Genomic DNA, 12,500 nt, shown 5'->3' with positions numbered 1-12,500 from the left:
CGATCCCTTCTTCCTTTATCTTTATTTTGGATCCTGACCCTTTGCCGTGCTGTCTTCTCCTGCCTCTGTGTGTGTGTATGTGTATGTTTGTATGCGTTTGTGCGAGGGTGCGCCTCTGTCTGTGTGTGTGTCTGCGTGTGTGTACGTGCTTGCGCATACGTGTGTCTGTCTGTGTGTGCGTGCCTGTGTGTATGTGTGTGTCTGTCTGTGTGCGTGCTTGCACGTGCGTGTGTAACTGTGTGTGCGTGTGCGCGTACATGTGTGTGCGTCTGTGTGCGTGCGCGTGTACACGCGTGCGTGCGTGTGTATGTGTGTGTCCCTGTGTGTGTGTGTGTGTGTGTGGGTGTGTGCCTGTGTGTGTGTGCGACTCTGCAGACCTGAAGCCTCTGAGCGTGGAGGTGGGGGAGGCCTCCACCCTGATGCTCCTGGGGGCAGAGCAGGAGAACGCCGCGCTGAGGAGGCGTCTGGAGGAGCTGCAGGCTCAGCGAGAGGTCAGAGGGCATGGGCGGGTCCGGCGGGAGGAGGGGGCGGGGTCATAGAGAACCGTGAACCTATCCCGCAGGCTTCTGCCTCGCTCACCGCCGAGGTCAAAGGTTGGACAGGAAGGGGTTAGCGTATCGGCACTTATGCAAATGGCCTTCTCAGAGATCAATGGCCCGATCGTCCAATCAGGGATCTCTGCCAGGCACTATCCCAAGACTATCTGCGTTTGGGAATAGGTTTATTAGAATTCATTATTCAACGTTTGACCATTTCTTAGTTTCTCTGGCAGGATTCTACGATAATCATGGAGCTGTTCAGGGAGTTAAGAATAGTTGAGTTGGCTGCAGAGTTTGTTTGCCAAGAGAGAGAGAGCGCGGCCCAGTGGAAATCCCACTCCTTACCTATCTGGAAGCCAAGGGCAAACACAGTGACGCTAAAGGTTGCTCAAGTGCACAGTCAGGAGTATTGGCCTAACGTAGCCTAATGTCTGGGTTTATTCAAGAGACTGCACTGGTGCGGTGAAGCAGAGAACCACTGCTCAATCCATTAAAGCTCTCTCTCTCTCTCTCTCTCTCTCTCTCTCTCTCTCTCTCTCTCTCTCTCTCTCTCTCTCTCTCTCTCTCTCTCTCTCTCTCTCTCTCTCTCTCTCTCTCTCTCTCTCTCTGTCCAGTCTTCGGTGGCGAGGGACGAGCTGGCTGTCCTGGAGGAGGAGCATCAGACCACACTCAGGCAGGTGAGAGATGGAGAGAGAGAGAGAGAGAGAGAGAGAGAGAGAGAGAAGGAGGTTGGCCTACAGCATCGCTCTCTGATGATCTGAACCTGCCGTGGCTCACACAGAACACTATTAGTATTGATCATATGAACTTGGTCGGGGTCGGGCCGTAATTCAATACGATCTGTAATCATTCATTGACATTCTATCAGCACAGATCCGAGCAGTATTGATATGTTGTGCTGCACGGCTTTCACAAATCTGTTGGTCTAAATTAATTATCAAGGTATGTGCTGGGTAACAAGGCTGTATTTTTGATTATGGATGGGGGGGATATGTTGCTGTTCATTTTAAATATGACTTACATTATTAAAATGATTCATTGTTTTTGATATATATACCTGTACTATACCCTGTGGACCTACCTTCTTCTAGGATTCTAATTACGATATATTTATACATTATATATATAGTTTTAGTCTGATATTATATATTAATTGACTATGTATTCGAAGGACATTCTTTCAAATACAGAAGTTGATTAACTATTCAGTTTACTAATATGAATACATTATTTAATAAATAGAATATATATATTAAGATGATGACATTAAATTGCTCAGTCCGATTTAAAAGTTGGTATCAGCTATTCCTGGAAGAGCCAAGCGTTCACTCAGAACTCTCCTCCTGAGAGCTTTTCAAAGGCCACAGGCTGCAGTTCGGAGCGAGTTCCCCTTGTGTTCTCCTGCTCAGTGTATTGGCAGAGCGAAGACAGGCCACAGTGGTGATTCAGGGTCAATGCTCTTTGATTAAAGGGGGGAGGGGGGGGGACAGACGTGGGAAAGTAGGAACCGGCCAGACTGCATATTTCATGGTGCCTTTAAAGGGTAGGTCAACCCCAAAATCCATATTTTTCAGTTGAACCTCGAATTGTTGTGTGATGCAAATTGTTGTGTGATGCTTCTCTATTGGCTTATCACTCCGCCCGAGATAATGTCACGTGGATTAAGACCACGCCCCTCGCTCTATAGAACCTCATGCCGGTCTGGATGCTCTGGTTTACCGACCCTTTAAGTGTAGTTTAAGTTCAAGTTGACTCAATAGGCTCTACTCTAAACGTCCTTCCACAGCTTTGGAGCACTGAGAGTGAAAACAAGGAGCTACGGAGCAGGCTGAGCAGCACGCTGGCAACCGGACCTCAGTCAGACCCTGCTGAAGAGGACAGGGAGGAGAGGAGGGAGGGGAGAGGAGAGGAGAGGAGGGAGGAGAGAGGAGAAGATAGGAGTGAGGAGAGACGAGAAGAGAGGAGGGAGGAGAGAGGACAAGGAATGGAGAGAAGGGAGAGGAGAGAAGAGAGGAGGGAGGAGAGAGGAGAAGATAGGAGTGAGGAGAGACGAGAAGATAGGAGTGAGGAGAGACGAGAAGAGAGGAGGGAGGAGAGAGGACAAGGATTGGAGAATAGGGAGAGGAGAGAAGAGAGGAGGGAGGAAAGGATGGAGGTGGGAGGAGGAAAGGAGAGTGGGGACGGGATAGGAGAAGAGGGGAAGGAGGGGAGAGGAGAAGAGAGGAGGGAGGAGAGAGGAGCGCCAGGCTCTGAGTTTTCCAGAGGAGAGGGGGAGGGAACGCCAGAAGCGCAGGAGAAGGAAGAGGAGAAAAGGGAGGAGAGGGAGGTGGGCGGGGTCGGGAGCAGAAGGGAGGCAGGGGTCGGGGAGGAGCGGCTCCTCCTCCTCCAGGGAGGCGAGGGAGAGGCGAGCGGGGGGGAGGAGGGGGAGCCTGCCAGAGACCGGGGGCGGGCGGAGGGGGGGCAGGGCCGACGGGGTCCGGAGGCCGGGAGCAAGGCGGATAGAGAGACGGACGGGGGGGCTGGGGACAAAGCCCAGGCCTCCACCGCCCCCCCCCGCCCAGCGCCGCGGCCCAGGGACGAGGAGGGAGGGGGAGAGGCGCCGCCCGCCACCGCGGGCCCCGGCATGGAGCTCCTGGCGGCGCGGCTGAGGGAGGCCCGGGAGGAGGCGGACGGCCAGGCGCTGCTGGCCCAGGAGGTGCGCTCCAAGCTGGGGGAGCAGAGCAGGAGGGCCTGGGAGGCCGAGCAGAGGCTGGTGCTCCTGGAGGCCGAGCTGCAGAGACTGAGGAAGGCCGCCGAGGGCCTGGGGGAGGCCCGCAGAAAGATAGAGGTAGGGAGGGGGGGGGGGGGGTTTGCGTGTTACATGTTTTTGTTTATTTGTTTACGGGTGTGTGAGTGTGTGGGTAGGTGGGTGAGTGTGTGTGTGTATGTGTGTGTGTGTGTGTGTTGGTGTGTGTGTTCAGTGTGTGTGTGTATTTGTGCCTGTGTGTGTGTGTGTGTGTGTGTGTGTGTGTGTGTGTTCAGTGTGTGCGTGTGCCTGTGTGTGTGTGTGTGTGTGTGTGTGTGTGTGTGAGTGTCTGCCTGTGTGTGTGTGTGTGTTCGGTGTGTGTGTGTGTGTGCCTGTGTGTTTGTGTGTGTGTGTGTGTGTGTGTATGTGTGTGTGTGTGTGAGGGGTTAATGGATCAATGGATAGCTTGATGCATGAAGCGAGCCAGTAATAGAATCGATCAGGTGAAGTGAACGGTAGAAAAATACTTTGAACAGGTAGTTATTCAACTTTGGATGTTTGAATGCCCATAAAGGTTAGTGGTCGGTTCGGATGTGAGAACACCTGCACAATAGCCACCCTCACCAAAGCCATGCCCACGAGGCAAAGTAAGGATTATTTGTGACGCATGGAAAACGGCTCAAGAAAAGGTATACATGTATCCACACAGTCGTGGGCAGCATCGCTGAGTCAGTGATGGGCTATTATGAGGTTTGAGGAGGCTGGCCTAAAAGACCAAGGCCATACTGAAGTTAGAAATGTACGAAGGATTGAAGTAGATCTTAAGAACAACATCCTTTTAGTGAAACCATGATGGAAACGGCATATCGAATGAAGGGGTTATTCCATTGGAAAGGGGGAATCCATTGACAGATGCAAGACACACTCACACACACACACACACACACACACACACACACACACACACACACACACACACACACACACACACACACACACACACACACACACACATACAAAAACACACACCTATTTTAACGGTCTGAAACGCAAGTGAGAAGCGCAAAACGGAAGTAGCTTTGTGGGCAGGTCTCTGCCGCTGTTGCTCTTATACCGGTGGATAAATGACTCAAATCTAAAAAGGGTTGTTCTGAAGTAGCCTAATGACAAGTTTACATTTCAACAGCGCGTTTGCAGTCTCCGATGAGACAGATGCATGACCACATGAATTTCAAACTTCAAATGGCTCAGTTTATGGCCAAATAATATGGCCTTATTCACATATGGAATACCGTTTCCTTCTACAACTTCCGAAATACTGAGGCGTCATGTAAATTTCGGCAAAGAAAACACATATGATATGCGGTCCTGTAGCCGCTATCCGCTAGTGCACTTAGACCAGGTATTTGTCAGTCACTTGCGCAACTGCTTTATCGATCTGTAAGATAGCACCGTGTATCATTTGCGCCGGACGGCGCCTCTGCTTTTACGCCGACACGCCTCTCAGGGCGCAAGTTTAGCGGCGCAGGTTTACTGCGGGGGAGAATCGGCTTTGCGCCGGGTGCAAACTAGCAAAGATACCTGCGTCAGTGTAGAATGTCAATTGCGCTGGATGCAAGATAGGGCCCTCTGTCTCTCTCTCTTTCGGTTGCCCCATGGTGTTCTGGTCCCCAGGTCCTGCAGGCGGAGGGGCTGTCCCTGGAGGAGGAGCTTTGCCGCCTGCGTAGCCACCAGGAGCTCCACTCCATGCAGTCCACCGTCATCGCCGGCCTGGAGGGGGAGAAGGCCTCTCTGGAGCGGGAGCGGGACGCGCTGCGGAGCTCCATGGACGGCCTCCGCACCGCCCAGCGGAAGGTACGGCGCCCCTCAGGGAAACCGCGTCCCCCCAACGCAGGCCTGTCTCGCTGCTCTGCTGGGATGCTGACGATCAAAGCATTTAAACCAGGAACCAAAAGTCAGCCAGTCTACCAGCGGTCAATCAATCGATGGTGGATTGTCCTCCACGGGCAGCGAGTTTGCATTCAGTAACGTTTCGTCCAGCATTAACATTTAGGGCATTTTTGTTGAGGCTTCTATCCAAAATGACTTGCAACCATTCATTCACACTGTCACACATTCACACACCGACGGCGGAGTCAGCCACGCAGGGCAACAGCCAGCTCGTCAGGAGCAGTCAGGGTGAGGTGCCTTGCTCAGGGACACCTCGAACACTCAGATAGGATGAGCCGGGGACAGAGACGTGAGCTACTGTTGTTGTTATGCATTGTCCAGCCAAATGCAAAGTCCATGGGGTGCAATACCGACCCAGGGGGGGAGCTGGAGGATGGTGCCCTGTAGAGGTGGGAGCTGGGGGGAATCAAACCTCATCAGAGTAGCAGACCTGTTGTAAAGACCATGGATCTTTGGGCTCCATTACTTTCTCTAACCTCGTCCTTTTCAACGCGACCTCATCACACACTCTGATGAGATCTGGCCGTCTCTGTGATACCATGTGCCGGATCCCCTTCCAAGGTGGTTGGCTTAAAGATGAGATCTTATCGCAGTATGGACACAATCCAGGCTCAGATAACTGGTGAGGTATTTAAATTCCTGCCCCTTGCCCTGAATTCAGGCACAAGCCGTGAGATATATCATGAAACTTTGATGAGATAAACAGAAGCTTAACTTCGGCAAGTAATGTAGGCTGTGCATAATGTGTGTGACCAAAGTCAAGTCTGGTGTAACCAATCACAGAGGATTCCATTAACACGATGAGTGCCATCAAGGCCTTAATCCTCTACACCCCTGTAAGGGTGGAACCTGTTGACATTATGATTGTCATACAGGCCCTAGGGTTGTAGGAGAGAGGAGAGGGGTTTTATTAGGTAAATATCAATATCTCATGCTCGTATGGGATGACATAAAAGAATATGAGATAATAAAATGCTATTCTCGTATCAGAGTCCTGCCCATGCACAAATTACTACCTTGATGGCATGATGTATCGTAAAAAGGGGAGTCTCCTTTTGATTTGCCATTAATGCAAGCTGTCTCTAGGATGTCAACACGCTGTCTCAAGATGTCAACACATACTGTCTAGGATTCAGGATAGATAACTTCTTGTATAGTGTGTTCATATACTTTACTATATGATGATACAGTTCATTATCTGTAACGTTCTCTGCACTGGAACACGGTATCCTTAGGTTTGATGTCTCTGTAAAGGGTTTGGTCTCAGGGTCTGTCATGAATCAATTCTCTGCTTACTAAAACACTAGTGGCCACCTGATTAAACATTTACTATGTAAACGGTTTAATGGCAGCTGATTAAATGAAACCAAGTGCTAGCCCACGGTTGGTGGGTGGTCGATTCAGCGGACCACTTCATGGAGGGCATGTGATGGATGACTAGAGGTGTTATACCCTCTCCCACACAGACTATACTACTACGCCACTAACATGTCTCTCAAACAGTTAGAATTGGAGGTAAAACAAAGGTCTCACTCGAGCACACAAGGTCAATATTTGTTCTCATTTTGTAAAGCAAGACCTGGAGGAGATCCATGTTTTATAAAGCAATTAACTTGTGTACCTTTTGGCAGAAAAGAGAAAGCTCGTCAACCACAATGATATTCCAAACGTTCTCACCCAGGGCGACCAATTGCAGCTGACGAACCAAACCCTGAAGGTGGAACAGGAGCGGCTGGGGCGGAGCTTAGAGGCTTCTCGTCGGCGGGAGGCGGAGCTTGAGGCGGAGCTCCGCGAAGCCACCCTGGAGGCGGAGGGGCTGGCCCGGGGGCGGGACCAGGCGCTGCTGGAGGCCACGCGGTTGGAGCAGGAGAAGGAGGCGTGCGTGGCGGCACTGGAGGGGGGGCAGAAGGAGGGACGGCAGCGGGAGCGCGAGGCGGCCCGGCTGAGGCAGCAGCTGGAGAGCACCACCCTGGCCCTGGAGCACGCCCACCAGAGGGCCCGGGGCCTGGACGCTGAGCACAGGTCTGCACACACACACACACACACACACACACACACACACACACACACACACACACACACACACACACACTCTCACAGAGCACAGGTCTGCAGACACGCATGCACGCACGCACGCACGCACGCACGCACGCACACACACACACACACACACACACACACACACACACACACACACACACACATTCACAGAGCACAGGTGTGCACACACACACACACACACACACAAATACACAGAGAACAGGTGCGCACACTCACAGAGCACACTTGTACATACACACACAGACACACACACACACACACACACACACACACACACACACACACACACACACACACACACACACACACACACACAGAGCACAGGTGTGCCCACACACACACACGGACACACGCACACACACACCATGCACGCACATTTACTTGACGTGTGTGACTTGACGTAAACACCTTGCACTGTGCAGCCGGGTCATTACCTCTCACTCAGTTTTGCTGTACGACTGTGTCTGTGTCTGTTTTTTTTTCTTCTGGTGTGTGTGTCTGGTGTGTGTGTGTGTATGTGTGTTTCTGGGACGTGTGTCTGTATGTGTTTACGTATCTGTGTGTGTATGTCTGTCTGGTGGCTTTGGGTCTGGTGTGTGTATCTGTGTGTGTGTGTGTTTGTGTGTCAAATGGGTGTTTGTATGGTGTCTGTGGTATGTGTGTGTGTGTGTGTGTTTGTGTTTGTGTGTGGTGCGTGTGCGTATGGGTGTGTGTGCGTGTGTGTTTCTTGTATGTGTCTGGTGTCTTTGTGGTTGTGTGTGTATGCTGTCTCTGTGTGTGTGTGTGTGTGTGTGTGTGTGTGTTTGTTATCTCTGTGGTTGTGTGTGTGTGCAGACGGCAGGCCCAGGAGCTGTCTCACTGCAGGGAGAGGTGTGCCGGCCTGCAGGGTTCAGAGGAGGAGCTGGCCGGGCGGTTCCACACTCTGGAGGAGGAGCAGCAGCGTCTGGGCGAGCAGCACGCCGACGCCCAGAGCAGCATCAGCGCGTTGTCCCAGGTGGGCGAGGGGGAGGGACACATCCACGTCAACATCACCTTCAGAATCTAGATGACTCGATCAGGGACACCTCAACACACAGCTAGGACGAACTGGGGATCGAAGTAGCACTCCACCTCCTGAGCCACCGTGCCGTCCCACTCCGAGAGCGGGGGGAGTCGCAGTCGCCGTGGTCGACCAGCGGACGTTCTGTGGATAATGTCGCTTGAATGTTAAACAGAATCTGAAGGGCGGGGTTCATGGAATCAGAGAACAAAGTGAACACAACACATTGATGTTTGAGAGAACAAATCACAAATGAGACCCCCCCCCCCCCATGCTTTCCATTGGTTGATGAAATGAAGTGAAGAACGTGAAGCCACTTTGGGAGAGATCCCGTCTAGGCGACAGCCTATCGTGAGTCAGTCGAGGTGTGGCCCCCCTCAGGAGGAGGTTATTAACGCGGCCGTCTTCATCTCTCCTACGACCGTTCCCGCCTGTTGGGACGGAGGCCCTCTTTGCATCTCAAAGAAAGACGGGATTTGAATTGAGATTCAAAAGGCTCTTGTAAGCAAGGCCTTTAGGCTGAGACTTCAACTGTTTATCATGCAATGGGGAATGAAACATGGTCTCTCAATCATTGACATTCTAGATAAGATGCTACATGCTGTATTGGGGACCAGATATAGTTGTGCCTGTATCGTTAGACTCCCAGCAGAAAGGTACTGGGTCCGACCCCCAATGTACGCCTTGAGACAGATGCCTGATCACCAGATTTCTTCACCAAGCCACTTTCCTTGCAATCTAATAACTTTGATTCTGATTGTGATTCTGATTGTGATCCCTATCTGCTGCTCGACGACATGTATCCAGAAACACTGTAAGTCGCTTTGGATCAAAGCATCTCTTAACGTCGGTAGTAAAATGTGTTTAAAGGGGTAGTGAACCCAACATGTTGGGTTCTGTTATCTATTCTTGCTTCCCTGACTTCCCAACTCTCATTATAATGAGCTCACACAACGCCGGTAATAAAGAAGTATCACAATGTTAGCGTGGGTCGACCCCATGGGGATAACACGCCCCCCCCCCCCCCCCCCCCCCTTACCAGATCTTTCACTAAAAACGATTTCATCTCATAGTGTTCGAAATCCAGCGGAAACATCTTTCCTTTGGGTTTTGAACAAACCGTTATCCTCCAATAGGACCTCTCCGATGAGCGAGACCGATCCAGCGGTCTGACCAGTGAGATCGAGCAGCTGAACCACAAACTGTCCAGGCTGGAGGGTGAACTGAGGACCGCCGGCGAGGCGCTGCGTCGCTCTGGGGAGAGAACAGACGCCCCCCCTCGGTTGGTGGAGGGGAGTAATCTGGGGGTCGCTCCGGAAGGAGGGCTGGCGGGCGGTCTGTTGGTGGGCGGTCCCTCAACAGGCTCCTCGGGTCCAGGTGAAGGTCTGCACGACCCAGAGAGTCTGAGCATGGCTCCGGGCCAGGACGCGGCCCTAGGACGCGACCCTCCCCTGACCCCGGGTGTTCTGGATGTGGAGACAGAGAAGCGGCAGGGTCGAAGGTCACCAGAGCTGCAGAGAGAGGTGGGCGCTGAGCACGTGTGTGTGTGTGTGTGTGTGTCCAATTTCCGTACCAGCAGAAATGTTCAGTCACACATTGATGGATTGCCGGACGACCATAATCCAGGCCTACCCACCACTTCCTGTCCATCTCCTCCATTCCCTTTATGAAACGTTACCACGGTTACAGCTTATCCTTCTTATCTACTCGGCTCCTGTTTCTCCCGAAGCCGAACGCTCACTACAACACCGCACTGCAACCCCCCCCCCCCCCCAACACACACACATACACACACACACACATGCACGCACACACACACACATGCATGCACACACGCGCACACACACACACACACACATACACACACACACACACACACACACACACACACACACACACACACACACACACACACACACACACACACAGAGACAAACACACACACACACAAAGTGTTTGAACAAAATGGCCGTAACTCATTGATGTTTGAGAGAACAAATCATAGATAAGACCCCCCCCCCATGCTTTCTATTGGTTGATGAGCAGTGATGTGAGAGTTTAGAACGTGAAGCCACTTTGGGAGAGATCCCGTCTAGACGACAGCCTATCGTGAGTCAGTCGAGGTGTGGCCCCCCTCAGGAGGAGGTTATTAACGCGGTCGTCTTCATCTCTCCTACGACCGTTCCCGCCTGTTTGGACGGAGGCCCTCTTTGCATCTCAAAGAAAGACGGGATTTGAATTGAGATTCAAAAGGCTCTTGTAAGCAAGGCCTTAAGGCTTAGACTATCATGCAATGGGTAATGAAACATGATTCCGATAAAAGGCTATGTGCTGTATTGGGGACCAGATATTGTAGTGGCTGGGGCGTTAGACTCCCAGCAGAAAGGGACCGGGTTCGATCCCAACTGGCTGATTACTTGATTTCTCGTCCCAGCCAATCAACCAATCAACCGCTGCCGCTCTCTGTCTATCTCCTCTCAACACCTTTTGAAACGTTACCACGGTTACAGCCTCTCCTGCTTATCTTCTCTCCTCCTGTTGCTCCCAAAACACTATGCACACACACAGACACACAGACACACACACACGCACGCACGCACGCACACACACACACACACACACACACACACACACACACACACACACACACACACACAAACACACACACACACACACACACAAACACACGCGCGCGCGCGTGCGCACGCACACACACACACACACGCGCAAGCACGCACACACAAACGCGCAAGCACATACGCACACAAACACTCAGAGGTTAATTTTTATTGTATTGCCGTTTGACTCCCTAAGTCAGAGTGACACTTCACTCTCAGAGTTCTGTTTTTATAATTTCAGTTGAAAAAACGCTGCTAACACTATCAGGGGTTTAGCGGTTTTACGCCTCAGAAAGCACAAATCCACGCTAAATCTGTTGAGGGTTAGGTGGTTCATGCACTGTGTTGCTCAAAAATACATAATTAATAACTGTGTTAGGACGAGGGATCCCGAGAGAGAGAGAGAGAGAGAGAGAGAGAGAGAGAGAGAGAGAGAGAGAGCGACAGAGAGAGCGACAGAGAGAGAGAGAGAGAGAGAGAGAGAGAGAGAGAGAGAGAGAGAGAGCGACAGAGAGAGCGACAGAGAGAGAGAGAGAGAGAGAGAGAGAGAGAGAGAGAGAGAGAGAGAGAGAGAGAGAGAGAGAGAGAGAGAGAGCGACAGAGAGAGCGACAGAGAGAGAGAACTGTATTTCAATGATCTCCTGTGTAGCTGAAATGTAAAAAAATGATATCGCTTCTGCGGTGATGCAATGCACCCACGTCACACGTCGTCATGACAAAACATACTCCTGCTCCATGGACCCGTAACGACCCACGGCCCTGACAGCTCCACCCCCCTCTCCCCCCTCCCTGGCTCTACCCAGCAGGCCGTGCTGCTGGCGGAGAGAGAGGCCTTGTTGTTCAGGGCGACCCGGACCCAGGAGGCCTGCGACCGCGTCAGGGAGGAGCTGGAGGCCTCGAGGCGCCACACCCTCAGCCTGCAGGACTCCTGCACAAAGCTGCAGACGCTGCACACCCAGCTGCAGGTGAGCCCCTGTATGCATGGCTGGAGCACGGCTAGCACGTAGCTATAACTGAGCGTGCTCAAGGATGTGTGGGTGTGAAACACACACAGCTACACAAACATGTATATATATATTAGTGCTGTCAAGCAATTAAAATATTTAATCGCGATTAATCACACTAATGTCATAGTTAACTCACGATTAATCCAAAAAAAAATTGATGCAAGATATCCCTTGATTTCTTACTCCCATTAATTTTTCTCATTTTAATGCTCTTATCAACATTGGCATATACTGATCAAAACAGGACTATACAAAAAAAAGCCTATAGTGCAATTAAACGATGAACATACAAACATACTGCCTTGAACATAGCAGTCAGGCTACTGCTTCTTTGTTTTGAGCCAAAGAAAAAAAAAAAAAAGTATTTATTTATTTATCTTTTAAATTGCGTTAATCGCACGATAAAAAAATGACACCGTTAAAATTGGTTTGCGTTAATGCCGTTAATAACGCATTTAACTGACAGCACTAATGTATATGTATATATATATATATATATATATATATATATACATATACTTGATCACTGGGCCACTTTTCTTTTTTTACATTGGCGTTTAT

At 51.0% G+C, this 12,500-nt stretch overlaps 1 protein-coding gene across 1 annotated transcript in view; it reads left to right on the top strand.

Annotated features, from left to right (window-relative positions):
* ccdc88b (coiled-coil domain containing 88B) overlaps window positions 1-12,500 on the top strand; it is a 46,991-nt gene that overhangs the window by 21,537 nt on the left and 12,954 nt on the right. The window contains exons 13-21 of the mRNA XM_030368402.1: window positions 376-491; window positions 1,154-1,283; window positions 2,444-2,479; window positions 2,735-3,366; window positions 4,939-5,118; window positions 6,896-7,236; window positions 8,110-8,269; window positions 9,451-9,837; window positions 11,736-11,897. Of these exons, the coding sequence (XP_030224262.1) occupies window positions 376-491; window positions 1,154-1,283; window positions 2,444-2,479; window positions 2,735-3,366; window positions 4,939-5,118; window positions 6,896-7,236; window positions 8,110-8,269; window positions 9,451-9,837; window positions 11,736-11,897 (2,144 nt within the window). The remainder of the gene's footprint in view (window positions 1-375; window positions 492-1,153; window positions 1,284-2,443; window positions 2,480-2,734; window positions 3,367-4,938; window positions 5,119-6,895; window positions 7,237-8,109; window positions 8,270-9,450; window positions 9,838-11,735; window positions 11,898-12,500) is intronic.

This window comes from Gadus morhua, chromosome 10 (assembly GCF_902167405.1).
Source record: "Gadus morhua chromosome 10, gadMor3.0, whole genome shotgun sequence".
Lineage (NCBI taxonomy): Eukaryota > Metazoa > Chordata > Actinopteri > Gadiformes > Gadidae > Gadus > Gadus morhua.
Note: the sequence above shows the minus strand (reverse complement) of the source record. Positions and strands in the feature narration are given on the sequence as shown.